The 19,801-nt window shown below is 41.1% G+C and overlaps 1 protein-coding gene and 1 long non-coding RNA gene across 2 annotated transcripts in view; one reads left to right on the top strand and one right to left on the bottom strand.

Moving 5' to 3' along the window:
- LOC131822198 (amine oxidase [flavin-containing] A) overlaps window positions 1-19,801 on the top strand; it is a 68,767-nt gene that overhangs the window by 11,066 nt on the left and 37,900 nt on the right. Inside the window, exons 2-3 of the mRNA XM_059158645.1 lie at window positions 8,406-8,500; window positions 19,349-19,486. Of these exons, the coding sequence (XP_059014628.1) occupies window positions 8,406-8,500; window positions 19,349-19,486 (233 nt within the window). The remainder of the gene's footprint in view (window positions 1-8,405; window positions 8,501-19,348; window positions 19,487-19,801) is intronic.
- LOC131822200 (uncharacterized) lies at window positions 6,598-9,647 on the bottom strand. Its single transcript, XR_009350114.1, has 3 exons — window positions 9,501-9,647; window positions 7,926-8,054; window positions 6,598-6,829 (listed from the first exon to the last, which is right to left on the bottom strand). It is a non-coding gene; the product is annotated as an uncharacterized LOC131822200 (long non-coding RNA).

A 19,801-nucleotide genomic window follows, 5' to 3' on the forward strand; every position in this document is an offset into this window, starting at 1 on the left:
GGAGAGCCCGATGTGGGGCCCGATCCCAGGACCCTGAGATCATGAGCTGAGCCGAAGGCAGAGGCTTTAACCCAAGAAGCCACCCAGGCACCCCAAATTCCAGAATGTTTCTTGCACGCCTGTCCGTGTTTGCTCATTCATTCACTCATTCATCCATTCATTTGATAAATAATCTGTTGATCGTGTGCTTACTGCACACCGGGAGCAAAATTTCTGTTTTCCTGCTTTGGGAACATTGCTTCTAAACCTTTGGTAAGAGGTGATGTTTGACTATACTTTTTATTGTCCTCAGAGTGTAGAGTCCTGAGTCCAAACGTGCAGTTATGTAAGAATTCTGTTGGCTAGAGATCACGTTGCTGAATAACAGAAAGTTAACTTTAAAAGCTTAATAAGTGATACACAATCTACACATTCCTAGGTGTTGATGAATGTGAACGTTGAAGAAAAATGTCACTTCTAAGAATTAAGAGGAAGAACTAGGAGAGCCAGCAGAGCATAAGCAGTAGCTGCCCTCAAGTTTTGCTTCAGAACCCTTAGCTTGTGCTCTAGGTATCATTCACCTGGGTCCCTGTCCAGGGGAGTTTATAACTATCAATATTTGGATACTCTTATAAGAGATGAAAAGAGCTTTCCCAAAATGTGTTTCGAGGAGTAGTGTTTTTAAAAAGGCAGAAGGTTGGAGCACCTGGATGGCTCAGTGGTTTAAAGCCTCTGCCCTTCTGCTCAGGTCATGATCTCAGGGTCCTGGGATCAAGCCCCGCAATGGGCTCTCTGCTCAGCGGGGAGCCTGCTTCCTCCTCTCTCTCTGCCTGCCTCTCTGCCTACTTGTGAGCTCTGTCTGTCAAATACATAAATAAAAATCTTCAAAAAAAAAAAAAGAAATCAATTTAAAATAAATAAATAAATAAAAAGGCAGAAGGTGGAGAAATACTGAGTTGACTGGGTCTCTTCACTGCAGGACTTATTAGGGCCCTTTATTATGCCACCATGTGCCACACATTTCCCAGAGGGAGAAATGAGGTATGTTGCAACATCCATGAACATTGATACTTCTCCCGTGAACATCTTGAGGACTAGTGTTCCCATAAAATATTTTTGAAACTATCACTTTAAACCAAAGTGCATCTTAGTGTGCAGAATCTAGGGACAGCAGTGTGGAGGGCCCTTGGTGTATTTTTTAAAAAATTATATATTTAAGGGAGAAGAGAACATGAGTGGGATGAGGGGGCAGATGGAGAGGGAGAAGCAGATTCCCCACTGAACAGGGAGCCTGATGTGGGGCTCGATCTCAGGACCCCAAGATCGTGACCTGAGCCGAAGGCAGACACTTCACCGACTGAGCCACCCAGGCGTACCCACCCCCCACCCCTTGGTATATTTTTAAAGTTTCAGTAAAAGAATGGGGTGGATCATGAATTAAGGGGTAATTGCATTCCCAAACTCGGATGAAATCTATTTGTCTAAAGTAAAGATGAATGCTGAACAATAATCAAATAAATTAGGACTGTCTAGACAACCAATCTGTCGAATTCCGGGCAAATTGAAGTTAATTGTTAGTTTTCATCTATTTATCATTTGAGACAGCACTGTCTTTTTAGCTTATCAAAGGGATTAGAAGATTTGGCATTTTCAAAAGCAGAGAATTATTTCTCTGAAAGGAAGGACACATTGCAGTTGGACGTAAGGATGGATACATAGATTGGAATGGTTATATGTGTCCAGGACAGGTTTGTGTATACACTGATACTCTCTGTTCCGTTTTGCTAAAAAGTACAATACTGGATCAGAGACCAGAAAATGTACTAGTAGTATAGACTCCGCTGGCTGGCTTAGACACAAAGGTTAAAATGATGTGGCGCCTTGTCCTTTTCAGTCTCCTTAGCTGCTCGAGATAAATACAATCCAAGCATTAGAAACTTCCCTGTTGCCCTCATCCAGGTGAGCATGGTTTCATTTTCTCAGTATGAGATTATTCTAGTCATTGCAACAAGCATTTAAGCACCTGCAACATGGCAGGGTCTGTTCTAGGGATGCAAAGACGTATAACACATTTCTGTTCTCAAAAAAGTCAACACACTAGTTATGAGTCAGATCTCTGGGCAAGAGATCATGGTGCCTTGGGTGAGGGCAAAGGGCCACCATGGCTTGGACCAGAGTGTCTGAGGTCGCAATGGGAAGCAGGCAGATTCAGAACATAGTCTGAGGCCGCAACCAAGAGGACCTGCCCCTCGAATGGATGAAGTAAGTGACAAAAGGAGAAGAATCAGGAATAGCTTCGAGAGTTTTGACCAGAGCGTCTGAGTAAATGGTGGTGCCATTTACTGAGTTGCAGAGGGTTGGGGGAGAGGACTGAGTTCTGGGGAGATAGCAAGTGTCCTGCTTGAGACGTATTGAGCTGGAGATGCCTCTGTGACCCACCTTGCTTGGGGACTTCATTCTAGTGCAGGTGCCATAAACGCTTTGTGTCTGGTTCCAGGTGGCACTTGGGGGGAAGAAGAAAAATAAAACAGGCTGACAGGGACAGAGTGTGACAGAAGAGGAAAACACCTGCCTGTATTGAAAGTGTGTTCCCCAGACACTTGTCACGAGGAATGGGCTCTGTTTCAAGGTTTGTTCTAGTGAAGGAGTGGAAAAGACACCAGATCATCTGTTGTGGAAGCAACACCAGAAATTGAACTGGAAAGGGTAGCACGAGTCAAATGGACAAATTTCTTCTTTTCTGTCAAGTAAAGTAATAATGCAGGTCCTTGAGGAAGGACAGTGAAGGGAAGGGCCCTCAGCGAGCTAGAGGAGGTGGGGCTTAGTGTGAGGCCAGGTTCCACAGTAACCGATTTCTATCCCAGGAAGCTGAGGACCATTTCTTGGAAGGCTTCATTGCAGGTATGATTAATTCCATTGCCAGGTGCACCGCGTGGGTGAGATCATTGCCTGTACCGTTTCTGTGGGGAGGTTAGGCACAGCCGGACATTGGGAGGCAGTGCAGAGTCTGCTGGAACATCATTTCCAAGGGCAGTGGCTTTAAGAAGCTGGAGCTTGGTCTGAGGTTGCCATAGCAGCACCGCTGCTGCCTGCCTCCTCTGGGCCCTCCTGGCCCAATAACCAGCAGTAATTAATTAATTAATTAATTAGATAAAAAAATAAAACTAAGGAAAGTATAGTATAGTATCTCAGAACGAGCACAATTTTTCAGTATTGTTGTATAAACAAAACAAAACAGTTGCCTGAACTCTCAGACGACGTGTGTTTTTATTTTTTTTTAAGATTTTATTTATTTATTTGACAGACAGAGATCACAAGTAGGCAGAGAGGCAGCCAGAGAGAGAAAGGAGGAAGCAGGCTCCCTGCTGAGCAGAGAGCCCCGATGCGATGTGGGGTTCCATCCCAGGACCCTGAGATCATGACCCAAGCCGGAGGCAGAGGCTTTAACCCACTGAGCCACCCAGGCGCCCTGGTGTGTGTTTTTAAAAGCAGCCTGGCTTTTTTTTTTTTTTTTTTAAACTTATCTAATACGTCCTTTCACCTGTTTTATTTTGGTTTATCTGAAACCCAAATGATAGAAGAAATATTGGGAGAGGAACTGTATTGTTTTAAACTCCTCGTTCCTATTTAAGCTACTTAATGGCAGAATGATTCAAGATTTGCTTGTGCCCTGCTCCTCTGATTTTCCTGTTTTTCAGATTTTTTTTTGCATTTTAAAAGTGATCAGATCCTGATTTACACAGTAAGCCTTGATCAAACTCTTTGTGACATGACTTTTCCAGGCTCTTAACCCTCATAGAAAACCACAGGACGTTTGAGAGTCCTGGGCTCTTTCCCTCCTAAGGAGTTTGCTTTGCCATGATTTGGGAGAGGAACAGCTCTAGGTGCATGTGCAATGAATGGTAGATTCTACCAGTACCCACTTAGACCTCTCCCCTCCAAATGGAGGTTCTCTGTGGGAGAACCAGAGACTTTAGACACAAGGACACTTGTATCTCATACACCTGCTGATTTAATACACACTCTCCCCTCCCTGACTCTATCCCTCTCCACACAGATCTGAGGCCGAGAGTTTATACCTCTAACAGTGTGTGGGGGAGCCGGCTTCTACCAGCTGGAGAGGCCTCTTTCCAATTCCACATTCGGTGATACCGTGTGGGTAGCTTGAAATAAGTAGTTTGAAATCAGACATCATGGGAATGTCTATACACCACAGAAACCCCAGTGGTACAAATCAGGTGTCCTCTCCCTCCCCACAGCCCAGAGATGGTTGTTAACCATTTAGCAGCATACCACTATAACAAACCCTTTCCTTATTTTGTCAGGGGAAGGGTGATGGTGCCTACCAGGAGGGTTGGGTGGGGGGCAGGTCTCTTCTATCACTCAGGCTTCCATGTGGCAATGAAATGATGGAAAAATGAATGAAATGAGGAGCTATGGCATTCAGTGCTCTTAGCTTTGGCTGATCTATTTTTCTTTGGAAAAAGATGAACCTTAAATCTATATGAGATTTATTCTGTTCATAACAAATATGAAAATTAAAGAATTTGAGTATAAAATCTTTTTATGGAAGGAATTAGTCATGGAGAGGAAAGGTCCAGCATAAGGAATATAGTCTATGGTATTGTAATAGCATTGTATGGTGACAGATGGTAGCTACCCTTGTGGGGAGCCCTATATTTCAATTAAAAAATAATAAAATCCATTTTGCAATAGCTACATTGTATTTGGTGACTTGCCTTCAGACGTAAAAGCCTTTTCTTTTCTAAAAATTTTACCCCATTTACAAAAAAAAAAAAAAAAAGCTAAGTAAATATTTTGAAAGTTAAAGGCAGAAGCCTTTAAGCTAATCTGTGGAGTTGACAATTGAGATATGACATTTTTCTGTGAATGATTATTGAGTTTTGTGGTGATGGGGGAAGTGATACATAGTGATACACAGAGTAAGAACAAAATAGGAGTTAAGGAATATCCAAGACTTTGACCTTGAAGCAGGCGTCAGTTTCATTCAAATCAACAGCCACAGTTATAATAGTAGAAAAACGTCCTGGACTGTAAGTATTTGCCTGTGTCTTATTTTCGACTTACTGAATTATCTATTCAAAATTAATTATTATTATTCAGAAACAAGTTTTTGGGCCCCTGGGTGGCTCAGTCGGTTAAGCACCTAACTTGATTTTGGCTCAGGTCATGGTCTCAGGGTTTTGAGAGATTTTCTCTCCTTCTTCCTCTGCTCCAACTCCTCATATGTGCGCACATTCTTTCTCTCTCAAATAAATATATCTTTAAATAACTTTTTTTTAAATGGCCCTAGCTTTTATTTCCATATTCAGTATTTTCTAATCTTTTAATTATTGTGGAAGTTCCTTATCTTGTTCACAATAAACACACAAACTGAAACCTTGGAACCCCATTTATTCAGTGTTGTAGAAGAAATATTTTTTCTAGATAGTTTACATCTTCCCTCTTCAAATTCCTAGACGTTTTTAAAGATTTTATTTATTTGAGAGAGAGAGAGAGAGAGAGAGAGAGCGAGCACACATGAGACACTGAGCGTGGAGCCCTACACGGGTGCCATCTCACAACCCCAAGATCGTGATCCGAGCTGAAATCAGGAGTCGGATGCCCAACGAACTGAGCCACCCAGCCACCCCCAAGATCTTTTTTAAAAGCATTTTTTTTTTCTGAAATCCTTTTAAAATGTTTTAAATATTCTCTTTATTTCTTAACTAAGAGTTGAATCTTTCCTTGCTGAGATAGGCCCAATCATTTTCTTGGAATGCAGAAACAACCCTTGTGGTCAGCTTTTTAATTTTGTTTATATCCAAAAATGACTTTTTTCCTGGTGTGGTCATTGTCCCAACTCAGCTCATCCCGCTCCCCCCATCCCCTCCAGAATCCCCAGTGGTGCTTATTCTTTATTGGCACTGAACGCCACTTGCCAAACTCGTTTAGAGTTACACATTAAATTTGATTTTGCTCAGGCTCCAAGTGAGGGTGTGAGAAGTAAAACCATTCACTTTTCTGGAGACTTTGTTGTGGTCATTTTGGGTGCTTGGCTTTCTCATCTGGAATATGGGGACAATGAAATCAACTCCCAGGGATGGTAACAGGCAAGGCACATGAACCTGATCTGTATATGTAGCCCCAAACCAGCTGCTAGGCTGCCTTAGGTGCCAGGAGCCGGACGCTGTGGGACCCACAGCTGCTGGAGGTCAGAGCCATCTCAGCTTCTTTGTAGGCAGCATGCAGAGGGCGACTTTCTCCTCCTTTAGAGGAGGAGCTACCAACCGATGAATTCTAGTAAACCCTTGGCTTTATTTTTCTAATTTGTTTATAGTTTGATTAAGACGAACTGGGAAGAAAGGAACCTTTTTGTATCTGAGTTTCTCTGCTTTTAAATATACAGTGGTACTTTGACATTAGAAGATCTGTGCATCAATAGACGTTTAATATCAACTTCATCCTTTTTTTAAATGACCCTCAGCAGAAGAAGCCTTTGGCTCTGTCCCCGAGAACACATTGCACCAAGGTTTGCAGACATTGGTTTGAATTTATTTAAATGTCACAGGATGGATGCTTTCTTTATGAGCAGATTCCAAAGATTTGTTGCATACCTAAATCTTTCATGAATGTCGGCAGTGTAATGTTACATTGTACTTGAAGGGGTCAAAACTACATACAAGTATTAGCAGATAGCAGTGCTTGATATTATGGTTTAGCCTCCCCACATTCTAGATCTTCTAAACCCAGATTATCCTTGATTCTGTATATGGACAAAATGCTGTGTCGGTCTGGGTCCTCTGAGAGCAGACGTCAAGACATGTATGAGATTGATTATGGGAAAAGCCTGCAACGGATAAAGAGGGGGAAGAGAACAGGAACGGGCAAGTCGTTAAAAAACAAACAAGAAAACAAAAACAAATACCAGGGTAGTCCTGTAGGATTTCCTACAATCTGGCTTTTCTTGATTGCATCGCAGTAGTACTATTTAAACATGTTCCTCTGCCCTAAAGTAGAAGATCTAGAAGCTTGATCACATTAGAATTTAGTATTTGCCCCTTGTCTCCCTCCCCTTCTTTCCTTCTTAATGACTTCATAGATGCTGGTGTGTTGTTCCATCAGGAGGCAGATAATATCTGGTTATATCTCTTTTTTGTGTGATGTTAGCAGATGTTGATGCTTATTACACTAGGTCCATCAGTTGATTAGGCATTGCAGCATGCTGATGTTCTAATTTTATTTGTCTTCACTGATTAGCTAGCATGCTTTTAGGTGCAGAACCTCCCTTTGTTAGCTGTTTGGTTGCTTTGCAGTTCACTGCAAGTAGGAGAGGTAGGATGAATGCCAGATGCTTTTCTTTTCCTTTAGGCATTTCCAAACTGGTGAGGTGGTTCCTTATCCTTCTCCAAAGATCCAGGGAGAGGTTTTTTTTTTTTAATTGGTTTAGTATTATTAGGAATTTATGGATTTCAGCCACCACAGTTATTTTGTATTTTTTCCCCTGCCCTATCTCCCCCCTGCAGTTGTTAATTTGATTTGATACTTAGATTGTTCCATCTTTGGCCAGTTGGAGTCCCTATCGGTAGGTTCCTAACCCTTTTGTCACAATAATAATGTTAATCTGCAACATTTCCCTTTTTGGTATTACTGTATTAGGTTTTAAATCCATCTTTTATGACGGTTTTTATTTAGATGTGAAAAACCCATTCTCAGCTTTGAGCCAACGAATAGTGTGATGCATGATTCCTACCTTAGGTAACTTTGAATCTGGTGGGAAAAACAAGCCCTAGCAAGCATATAATTCAGATAGAATTCATAAGATGTGATTATAAGGGTTTTGTTCTGTTAAGTAGGCTCTGCAGTCAATGTGGAGTCCAACGTGGGGCTTGAACCCACAACCTTGAAGTCAAGACCTGAGCTGAAGTCAAGGGTCAGACGCTTACCTGACTGAGCCACCCAGGCGCCCCTACAAGGGGTTTTTAAGTTGAGAAAAGCACAGATATATTGAGGGCTGTTGTAGCCAGGGGAAGTTTCCAAGAAAACAAACTCTTCTGTTTATGCAATCAGGTTTTCTGGAAGAAGGGCACAATAAGGGTTGATTTAGGGGTTTAGCACATTCTCTTAAATAGGATTTCATTATCACCAAAAATACATATATTTTAAAAACAATTACATTTTGTCAACCAACCTTATAAGAGATGATAAAATTATGATAATGTAATATAGGCAACATTATCAAATTGGTGGCTCAATCGATCACAGTATGGCCAGACTTTATTAGAAAGATAGCAAAATGAAGGGTTACGTATGATGCCCTGCTTTCATTTTATGTATAGGTCTGCCTAACTCCTGGCTGTCTCACGTTTGGGTCTTAATATGTTCCTTGATTTCGTTTTTGTTTTTCTTTTTGTTTTTCCTTTTAGGATTGTCTGCTGCCAAACTCTTAGCTGAACATGACGTTAACGTTTTGGTTTTAGAAGCACGGGACAGAGTTGGAGGGAGAACATACACTGTGAGGGTAAGTGATTACACTTACATGTAATATCTCACTCACACTGGGGGGGGCACTGGAAGTCCCAGAGCTCAAGGTGATCTCAGGGTTTCATGTAGTGAAGCCATTTATCCTCCAGAGCCCTAAACTGCTCCAGCAAATATGGGTCCATGCTTTTCAACAAGCACTTGCTGAGAGTGACAGCCTCTGACCTTCAGTAGCTTGTAGTCTCGGGATGAAAACAAATGTGAACAAATAACTTCAGTGCACTTTCATAATTTCCACACTTGGAGACCTAAATCTCAGATGGGGTTACAGTTTGGCTGGACTTGAAGTGACTATACGCCCATAACACGTGTACATGAGTGCACACACACACACAGAGTATAGGATCCTTGTTTGTTTATCCAAGAATACGCAGCTTAAAAGATGTGTGCCCCAGGAAGCAACAGCAAATATAGCATGTTTTTGTGCCACCTTGTCCTTGGTCCTTGTTCCCTAAAAGGACTGTGGCTGCCAGAGACACTCTTCGCTCGGGTAAGGCCCACTAGACATGACGAGGAAGCTCAGTTCTTTCCATACTTGGGCTAATGTCACCATTCTAGAAAAATGCCTGCTAACTATGGTTTACTGTTATTCAAGGACACAGTGGCGGGTGGTCAAGCAGGGGGCCAACATGGGGTGGGGAAGAGAGGGCCAAACATGGAAGTTTGGGGAGCACACAGCTTTAACGGGGGCCATGGCCGAGGAGCCAGAGAGAAGCAGCAGAGTTGGAGCAATGCCGTGCAAATCCGTGGAGGAAAGAGGAAGGGAGGCTGCACCAAGCCAGACACCAAGGGCATTTGACATAGGATGAGGGCTGCAAAGAGGCTCTTGTGTTTGGCATTTAGGTCATGAATGAGAACCTTTTCTAGAGCACACAAATAGACTGTTTTACAGGCGGGAGACCGACAGGACAAAACCAGACAGTTGCAATGACTGGCAAGAGACAAAGGATTTATCTAATTAGAAGAGGTATCAGACTTACAGCAGAATGGCTTAGGCGGTGCTCATTACAAGGGCTTGAGCAATACAAACATTCGGTTACTTTGCGTGAGAAGAAGTCTGGAGGCAGGGAGTCCGAGCTGCTGCAGGCGCTGGGCTTCATTGTCAGGGCTTTCTGCTCTTCATGTCTTTCCTGCTCAGCCGTTCTTTGCATGTTGGCTTATTGCCTGATGGTAACCAGATGGCTGCTGCGACTCTAGGCATCGAGCCCTCGTTTAAGACAGGAAGGAGCATGAAGAGGCAGTCCCAGTTTTCCGTTTAAGTTTGTATTTAACCTCCAGTTAGTTACCAAGCCGTGTACTCTTCGTTTCCGGTGCACAATGCAGTGATTCGACCCTTCCATACGACACCCGGTGCTCATCCGGGCAAGTGCCCTCCTGCATTCCCAGCCCCTGCTCCACCCATCCCCCTGCCCCCTCCCCTCTGGTGACCATCTGTTTGTTCTCTAGAGTTAAGAGTCTGGTTCTTGGTGAGGCATCCTCAGTTTTATCTGCAACCAAGCTTTTCCTTTACGAGAAGAACCTGGCGGGCATTCTCCAGTCCCCTTGGCCAGAGTTGGGGCACACAGCTACCCTTAGCCACTAGGGAGCCTGAGAAAGCAAGTGTTTAACATTTCCAGGCTGCATCGTACGTAGAAGCAGGTGTGGTGGGCAAGGCCATACGAATGGATATGGAAGGGCCAACCAACATCGGAACTAGCATATTGTACTAGCTCTTCCAGTCATACCACACCATGTTCCCCCTGGCATTTGCTTCCTACCTTTTTAGATGTACAAGGATGTACCATGAGTCCATTTTCACTCGGCTCAGCTCTGTGAGTGCTTCCCAGCCTTGCTACTCAAAGTGTGGTCCATGGCCCAGCAGCCTCAGAGTCCCCCAGGAACATGATAGAAATACAGAGTCTCAGGCCCTGTCCCAGACCCACTGAATCCAAATCTACATTTCAACAGGGTCCTTGGGGGCTGCTACAGATGTGTTGCCCTGTTTGCTTGCTGGCTTGAAATTAATGTAAATCCGGATTAATTGTATTGGGAGAATTTCTGAGTGCTTCCTCGGACGTAGTCCACTGGGAGTCTGGTGGTCTGGAAGCCAGGACCCTGGGATTCAGGCCCCTGCACTGCCTGACATACTATCTTAGCTTGGGTAAGTGCTGTTAGCGCTTTACATTTGTTTGCCCATCTGGGCAGTGAAGATACTATGGAAATGTACTCGAAGCTCCTTTGCAGCTTAAAGTTCTAGTTGAAGACGTGTGTTAGAGTGCAAAAGAAGGATTGCGTATATCCTGTGTGTCTGACCTTGTTGGATACAATTCTGTCATTTTCTGAAAATTATTCCTTCACTTTGGTGATAGTTATTAAGTTGTTCCTTAGCCCCACGTTTCTTATCTCTAAAACCGTTTGGTTATTAAATAGGAGCATCAGTCATGTTGCAGATTCTCAGTTAAGAATAGGTTTCTTGATATAAGGGAAATGAGAATTCCAACATGCCTCTCCCCAGCTGCTTTATTGCCCCAGGCTTATTTTTCACATGGCATCATTTATACATGTCAGCCCCATACAGGAACTCTTGTGTATTGACCATGATATTGTAACTCCTTAGGTATATGAGGAAGGTACTTGGAAATGCACTTTTCAGTGCTTACAGACTAGGACTTGACATTTATAAGATTACAGTTGAGTAAAAGGAGAAAAAAGAACTTTGCAAAAAAGGGACAGAAAGCTGAAAACTATAAGAAACTGAATCGCATATTGTTAGAATTGCTTCTGAGAGCATAGTCAATTAGGATAATTTGGGGTGGAGATGCACTAAGAGTTACTCTGGATCTTTAAGCACTGAAATGTTAAATTTGGTATTACACTTGGCAGCTGTTCAGAGAGATCTCCTATGAGTTCAGAACTTCCCAATTTTTCAGGGCACCTGGCTGGCTCAGTTGACAGAGCATGTGATGCTTGATCGCAGGGTCATGAGTTCAAGCCCCATGTTCAGTGTGGAGCCTATCTAAAGTAAATTAAAAAAAAAACTTGCCAGTTTTTTCTTAGTATGGTTCATTTATCATTCTTCAGGTCCAATTTTACAAAGTCAAAATGCCTGTGGGGCTATTGCAGGGCTGGTGTATTTGTTTCCTAATATAGTTGCATGTTTGTGGCCTCTTCAGAGGCTGAGAAATAAGATCAAAATCAAGACCTTCAAGATGGAGACACAATATAGCAGAATATGGTATTAGAGTTCCAATATGTTCATGCTGAACCTGACGCACCTGCTTTAGGATCTTTCACCTTTGTAAAGAAACATCTGTAAAAGAAAACAAACGAAGACAAAGAAAACAAACTAAACCAGAAGCAGACTAAGTACAGAGAATTAACTGGTGGTTGCCAAGAGGGAGATACTTGTGGGGGGGGGGGGGGCGGTGGACAAAATACTTAAAGGGATTAAGAGGTACAAATTTCCAGTTATAAAATAAAAAGTCACTTGAAAGGGTTGAAAAGTACACCCTAGGGGTGCCTGGGTGGCTCGGTCATTAGGCGTCTGCCTGTGGCTCAGGTCAGGGTCCCAGGGTCCTGGGATTGAGTCCTGCATCCGCCTCCCTGCTCAGCAGGAAGCCGGCTTCTCCCTCTCCCACTCCCCCTGCTTGTGTTCCCTCTCTCACTGTGTCTCCGTCAAATAAATAAATAAATAAATCTTTTAAAAAAAAAAAAAAAAAAAGGAAAATACAGCCTAGGGACTATAGTCGGTAATGTTATAATAATTCGTGTGGTAAAAATAAGAAATATTCTGTAAAATGCCTCACCCTTTTTACTACTTAGGGTTTTTTGCTTTAAAGATAGTGTCAATATTCTAAAGACATTATGTGTGGAAATTCCCATGAGTCCTCTTGCTGTCTTTGTCAAAGCCTAGAAATTTATTGGAGTACTGACGCCAGTTCTGTTTTATATTTTAGAAGGGTGCTGGAGAAGGTTTAGAGACAGTACCAAGGCTTAGTGAAAGAGAAGGTGAGGATTATATAAGGGACAGGTGAAAGAAGTGAAAGGCACACCTCATTTCTGATATTAGGGCAGAATGGGAAGCCCTGATTAACGCTCCCCATGGCAATAAGCACAATGCTGAATAAAATATACATTGCTGCCTTGACATGGAAATCAGAAATTTGCAGATCTCCTGGAGGTTGAACAGACATCTCAGATTTCATGTACCCAACCTGAGTTTCTGCTGATCTCTGTTAAGACTGCCATTCCAGTAGCCTTCCCGGTATCAAAGGATAGCAACTCCAAAGACCTCAAGCATCACACTCAATACTCTCAGGCTCCACATTCATTCTGTTGGCTCAGCCTTCAAAATACCACCAGAATTCAACACTCTGTACCACTTCCATGGCTAACGCCTGGGGGGAGCCACCAATATCTCTGGCCAGATTGCTGTGATGGCCTCCTGAAACTGACTACCCTGCTTTACCCTCGCCTCCTAGAATCTACTCTTAGTACAGCAGCCAGAGTGAGCCTTTCAGACCTAAGTCAGATCTTGGCACGTCTCTGCTCAAAAGCTTCCAGAGGCTTTCCTTCTCAGAGGCAAAGCTGATGTCCTTACAATGCCCTGTAAAGCTTTCTGTGACCTGCCCCCAATAACCTGTCTAACCTCATCTCCAGTTCTCTTTTCCTTTTTTTTTTAAGGGAAGAAGGGACAAAGGGAGAGAGAGGGAAAGAGAATCCCAAGAAGGCTCCACATCAGTACAGAGCCCAGTGTGGGGTTTGCTCTCACAACCCTGACATCATGACCTGAGCGGAAATCAAGTCAGACACTTAACCAAATGAGCCACCCAGGTGCCCCTTCAGTTCTCTTTTCCTTGCTCACTCTGTTTTAGCCATACTGGTCTCCTATTTCTTGAACACAGTAGACTCCCTCTGCCTTAAGAGTTTGCACTGGCTGTATTTTCTTTGTTTGTTTTAGAGTAGACATTTAATAAGCATTTGCATGTTATTTGATTGGTCTGTAGGTTTTATTTGATTATTATGTTCAGTTAGCATATAGTACATCATAACTTTTTGTTGTAGTGTTCAGCAATTCATTAGTTACATATAACACCCAGTGCTTATCCCAACATGTGCCTTCCTTAATACCTATCACCTGGTTACCCCATCCCTCCACCCCCTTCCTTTCTGAAACCCTCAGTTTGTTTCCCAGAGTCCTTAGTTTGTCATGGTTCATCTCCCTCTCTGATTTCTCCCCCTTCAGTTTTCCCTCCCTTCCCTGTGGTCCTCCATGCTATTCCTTATGTTCTACATTTGAGTGAAACCATATGATAATTGTCTTTCTCTGCTTTACTTATTTCACTTAGCATAATCCCCTCCAGTTCCATTCATGTCAGTGCAAAAGTTGGGTATTCATCCTTTCTGATGGCTGAGTAATATTCCATTGTATATGTGGACCACATCTTCTTTATCCATCCATCGGTTGAAGGACATCTTGGCTCCTTCCACAGTTTGGCTATTGTGGACTTTGCTGCTGTGAGCATTGGGGTGCATGTGCCCCTTCTTTTCACTACATCTATATATTTGGGGTAAATACCTGGTAGTGCAATTGTGGGGTCATAGGGTTGCTCTATTGAACCTCTGTACTGTTTCTCAGAGTGGCTGCAACATCTTGCATTCCCACCGACAGTGTAAAAGGGCTACCCTTTCTCCACATCCTCACCAACACTTGTTTTTCCCGTCTTGTTAATTTCTGCCAGGAATGCTTTTCTCCTGGCATGTGGACAATCTCTTCATTTCCTTCAAGTCTTTATGCAAATATTACCTCTTCAAGGAGGCTGACATATCCATTGTATGTTGAATTGCAATCTTTCCTTTTCTCCTCTGCTGTTTTAGACCCCTTGTCCTACTGTAATTTTTTTGTTTTTCATTGTTCTTATCAACTTCTGAGATACTTAGTTATTATGTTTGGGGTTTATTCCCAATGGGTCTCTTCCCATTGAATGTAGGTTCCTTTAGAGCAGGGATCTTTGTTTTGTGTACTGATGTAACAGAAGCTCCTTGAAGAGTACCTGGCATCTTGTAGGAAAGCACAGTCTATTTGTTGAATAAACAAATGAATCCCCAAAGCAAAAATAGACTCAAATCCTTTCCATCCAGGCCTCAAATCATTTACAGAGGAAATGTTCCAAAGAAAATAAGTAACTCATAGTTAAAAATGAAAAAGCACACTAGGAAAAGAGGCACCAAAAAAGGACAAGCATGAAAAAAAAAGATCCAGAAAGATTTTGTAACAGTCATATAATGCAAAGAGTAAAAAATTATAGTTAAGCATATTTTTGTTTTATTTTTAAATTTTTAAATTAATTTATTTTTTAATCTTTGGTTTTTCTGTTCAGCATGTTTTAAAGAAAAGAAGTGGTTTTAAAACTAGGATCAGGTAAAGAAACTAAAAAATGATCTGGTAAATTTTTAAAAAATTCTGGAAATGAAAATATACTAATTAAAATGAAAAAATTTAGCAGGCAGATTTAACAATATATTAGACACAGCTAAAGAAAGTGAATGAACTGCTAGATCTAGAAAAACTGCCTAGCATGAAATTCTGAAGCAAAGATTAGAAAATATGTTTTCAAGGGTGGCAAGCAGCTAAAACGTGAAAGATAGAGTTATGATGGTATAAAAAAATACTAGCTGGGGCGCCTGGGTGGCTCAGTGGGTTGGGCCGCTGCCTTCGGCTCAGGTCATGGTCTCAGGGTCCTGGGATCGAGTCCCGCATCGGGCTCTCTGCTCAGCAGGGAGCCTGCTTCCCTCTCTCTCTCTCTCTCTGCCTGCCTCTCCGTCTACTTGTGATTTCTCTCTGTCAAATAAATAAATAAAATCTTAAAAAAATACTAGCTGATATTCCCAGCATTGTTGGAACACAAGACAAAACCTGTCAGGTCCAATGCATGATAAAGGAAAAGAAATTCTCACCCAGGGACAGAGAAGCTGCAGTATACCAAATAAAAGAGATCTCATAAGCAATTATTTTTTAAAGAGCAAAAAAGGCAAATCATACATACTCTTAAAAAATCAACAATTAAATTTATGAGTGACCCTTGGACAACAAAACCAGATGCCAGATGATATCTTTTTTTTTTTTTAAGATTTTATTTATTTATTTGACAGACAGAGATCACAAGTAGGCAGAGAGGGAGGCAGGGAAGCAGACTCCCTGCTGAGTGGAGAGCCTGATGCATGGCTTGATCCCTGGACCCTGAGATCATGCCCTGAATACAGAGGCTTTAACCCACTGAGCCACCCAGGCACCCTTCCAGAAGATATCTTTAATGTTCTGAGACAGTGAGAAAGAGGAACTAAACTGAATTCATTACCTGCTTGAAAAAATCTTTTTGCCAGACTGACAAAAACAAAGGCTTTAGGACCCAAACTGGAAGAGATGATAAAGAAAAATGTATTTCAAGCAGAAGGAAAAAGATTACAAATAAAAGGTCTGAGATTCAAGAGGGGACAGTGAGCAAAGATATTGGTAAATATTTAAATATAATTCGGCAACATCAAAACAATAAAACAAAGTAGTGTCAGATTTGTTTCAAGACAAATCTGAACTAAAGTACTTTTATAGCTTATGGGTTGGAAAAAGGGTGATCACAGTTGAAGCATGAAGGTTTTCGTAGTTTTCAGTAGGAAGATAATCCACTGATAAACTTTAGACTATATTAAGTGTGCGTGTTAATATTGCTAGGAAAAAGTCTAAAATAGGCCTAACTTCCAAACAAGTACAAGAAAAAAATTTAAAAAGAAAAAAGAAGAAACCCCTCATTCCAAAAGAAGAAAAGAAATCTGGGGAAAAACTATTTGAATAGGCATAATAAAATAACAAGTAAGTTAAAGCACTTAAAAAGGAATAATATATGTAAATTCTAAGTTTGTCAAAGGAAAACAATCGTCAGACTACAAACTCTAACTGAAAGATAGAAAAAGAGATAGACAAATACTAATCTAAGCTGTTATAGCTATATTAATATCAGACGAAGTAAACTTTGAACAAAAAAGTCATTGAAAAAAAAAGTCATTGAAATAAGTATCAGTACATAATGAAAAAAGACAGAAAATCAAACGGTTCTGAACTTTTAAACAGTGAATAATGTGGCCTCAAAATATAAAGCAAAAATTAACAGGAATCAAAGATAAATGCCCAATGGAGTAGGGGATTTTTTACATAATTTCCAAACAGAAGAAGTCTGAGCACAATTAAGCTCATTCTGATGGACATGTATAAGTCATGCATATCATTTTATGGACTATATTTTTTTCAAGCAAATATGAAAATCTTTGAAAATTGGTCATGTGCTAGGTCATAACATGAGTCTCAATAATTGTCATAGAAACCACATTTTTTGACCACAGTGCACTTATGACAAAAAGATAACTTAAAAAAAAAAAATCCCAGCTGTAGAAGTTAAAATCCAGCAAAGTTTTTAGAAACACAAGTCTAAAGAGAAATTATAATGGAAACATGAAAATACTTAAGACTGCACATTGAAATATTTAAAATAAAGCTGTGTATGTAGTTAGGGCAATATTTAGAGGATGATTTATAGCCTAAATTCTTCTACTGGGAAAGAAAAAAAGGCTCAGTATGAATTAAAAAAGCACGTGAGGAGTTAGAAAATTAAGAATATAATCTAAAAGGGGGAAATAGCATAAATCCATGTTATAGAAAATAAATATTCAATGAAGAGGATCAATGAGACAAAGGTTGATTCTTTGAAGAAACTAAAAATCGAGAAGTGTTTGGTAAGATTTTTCAAGAAAAAAAAAAGGGACATCTCAAATAAACAATAAAAGAGATGAAAATGTAGATATAACCAGTGATTCAGTAAAGAATAAATGAAAAAAGGATGTTATTAACTTTAAACCAATAGTTTTGAAACATACACAAAATGTATAAGGAAAAATATGTTTACCAAAATTAACTGATTTAAAAAGAAATAGAAAATATGGGTCGTGGTTTAGCCTCAAAGTAAATCGCATCTCATAGTTTAAGATTTTTCAACAATGGAAACAGCAAGCCTAGATAGCTCTAGAATTATATTCCACCCAATGTTTAAAGAATAAATAATTCTATGTATATACAAACACTTCCAAAGACTAGAAGAAAGTATGATCACTAATTTGTGAGATTAGCAATACTCTAACACAAAGGGGAGACTAGGGTTGTACAAGAATCTCAATTTCACTCATGAACTTGGCTACAGAAATCCTAAACAAAATGTTAGCAAAGCATATCCTGCGATAGAAAGATAATATCAGGTTGTGTTTTGCCAGGAAGACAAGTTGAATGATACTAGACAATCACTTTTCTGGAAATAACACTTAGGCGAATCACCCCAACCCTCCTACTAAATGCAAAGAGATTGGACAAATTGCGTTTTATACACACGAATCTTCAAAGCATCAGAGAGCTAAGAATGTAGTGAAGAATCACTGCACTGTAATCAGGAAGGTTTGGCCTACTTTTCCCCTGGAAGGTGGGGAGGGGGAGGGGGAGTTTACTGACCACTGAAGAAGCAAGTGAGAGGCTGAGAAGGACTTGCAAAAATCATCCAAAGCTAGAGCAACTGAGGGTCAAGTCCAGAGCCCACCAGACTGTGTGCAAATGGAGGGAGGCATTGGTACAGCTCTCACGCTTTGGGTTGGCCTGTGTCCTTGGGATGAGCTGTAAGAAGACTGGAGTGTGTGTGCATTTCAGCCTGGCTTCAAATCGTATCAGGCCCAGGAAATGCAATAAAGTTATCTCATATTATAAGGGCCCCTAGGTGTTGGGCAGAAGCAGACAGAGATCCTCTCTGAGAAAGATATCCTCCTAGGATTCGAGTTAGTTTGTATTTTTTCAAATTCAATGAGTGGCACTCAGTAGAGATTAATCAGGCAAACAAGGAGGAAAGGCAACATGGATGAGAACGGATATAGACAACAAAATAGAAGCAGACCCAAAAGAAGTTATTACAAAAACACGGAGGAGATGTAAGTCACCAATATTCAGTCTATTGATTAAATTACCGGGAAATGTGTTCATAAAAAAGCTGGAGAAAATGTAGAACTGCACAAAAGAGGGGAAAGTAAATTTCGGTTTATGAAGGAAGGTTTGTATATTTATAAAATGATTTGTTAGGTCTAATATGAATCTTTTTATAGCTTTGTGTACCTTTTCCTGTGATATATTCTTCCCAGCTAGTGTCTTATTTTATTTTTTATTTTTTTAAAGATTTATTTATTTGACAGAGAGAGAGAGAGTGCATGAACGGGGTGCAGGGGAAAGGCAAAGGAAGACTCCCTGATGCGGGGCTCGATCCTAGAACCCTGGGATCATGACCTGAGCTGAAGGCAGACACTTAACTGACTGAGCCACCCAGGTGCCCCCTGCCCCCTGCTAATATTTTAAAATAAGATCAAGAGCCCATCAGTGTGGGCTGATTTAAAACTTCTGTTGGAAATCAGAGAATTAGGCCTACAGCAACAGCCCCAAAGAAAACATACAGAAAAACCTAAATGCTTTGAAAAGGATCTAGATCGGCAGAATGTACTACAGCATTTTTTATTTGTGATACGTGCCATTGTCGGATCGGCCTCCCCAGTAACTATACAAATGGGATTGCTTTGTGATGAGTGTCATACCGGGTTGTTCCTGGTCCTTGGGCAGAGGAGAAAGGGTTGCCGTTTTCAGTTGCACTCTCTAAGAGCAAAGCAAGGCATATGTGAGTTGTAAATAATAATTGTTTTTGTCTTTAAATAAGACATTGAAGGTTTTTTTCCCCCCGAGTTTTAACTGAAATCTTCTGGCCGCTTTTTCTTTCTACAGAATGAACATGTCAATTACGTAGATGTTGGTGGGGCTTATGTGGGACCAACCCAGAACAGAATCTTACGTTTATCCAAGGAGCTGGGTCTAGAAACTTACAAAGTGAACGTAAATGAACGTCTTGTACAATATGTCAAGGTAAGTCTGACATTTTACTCAACTGACCAGTAGGAGAGCACTGTATTTGGGAAAGTATTTGTTTTTGTTTTTAGTTGTTTTTTTCTCAAAGCCATTCTACCAGTAGGCTGTCAGCTCTACAGTAGTATTCTGTGTTTTCTTTTCTTTTTTCTTTTTAAAAAATCCTTGTGGACTCTGGGAAACACTGCCGGCATCAGCTTGGCTCTCCTCCACTTCACCCACTGTAGCCCTTGAATTGTCCACCCTCACCCCAGTCCAACTGGAGTAGGGGTAAGAGGCTCTCAGCTTTTTTTTACCTCTTTACCCTTTATGGAG

Source organism: Mustela lutreola, chromosome X (genome assembly GCF_030435805.1).
Source record: "Mustela lutreola isolate mMusLut2 chromosome X, mMusLut2.pri, whole genome shotgun sequence".
Classification (NCBI taxonomy): domain Eukaryota; kingdom Metazoa; phylum Chordata; class Mammalia; order Carnivora; family Mustelidae; genus Mustela; species Mustela lutreola.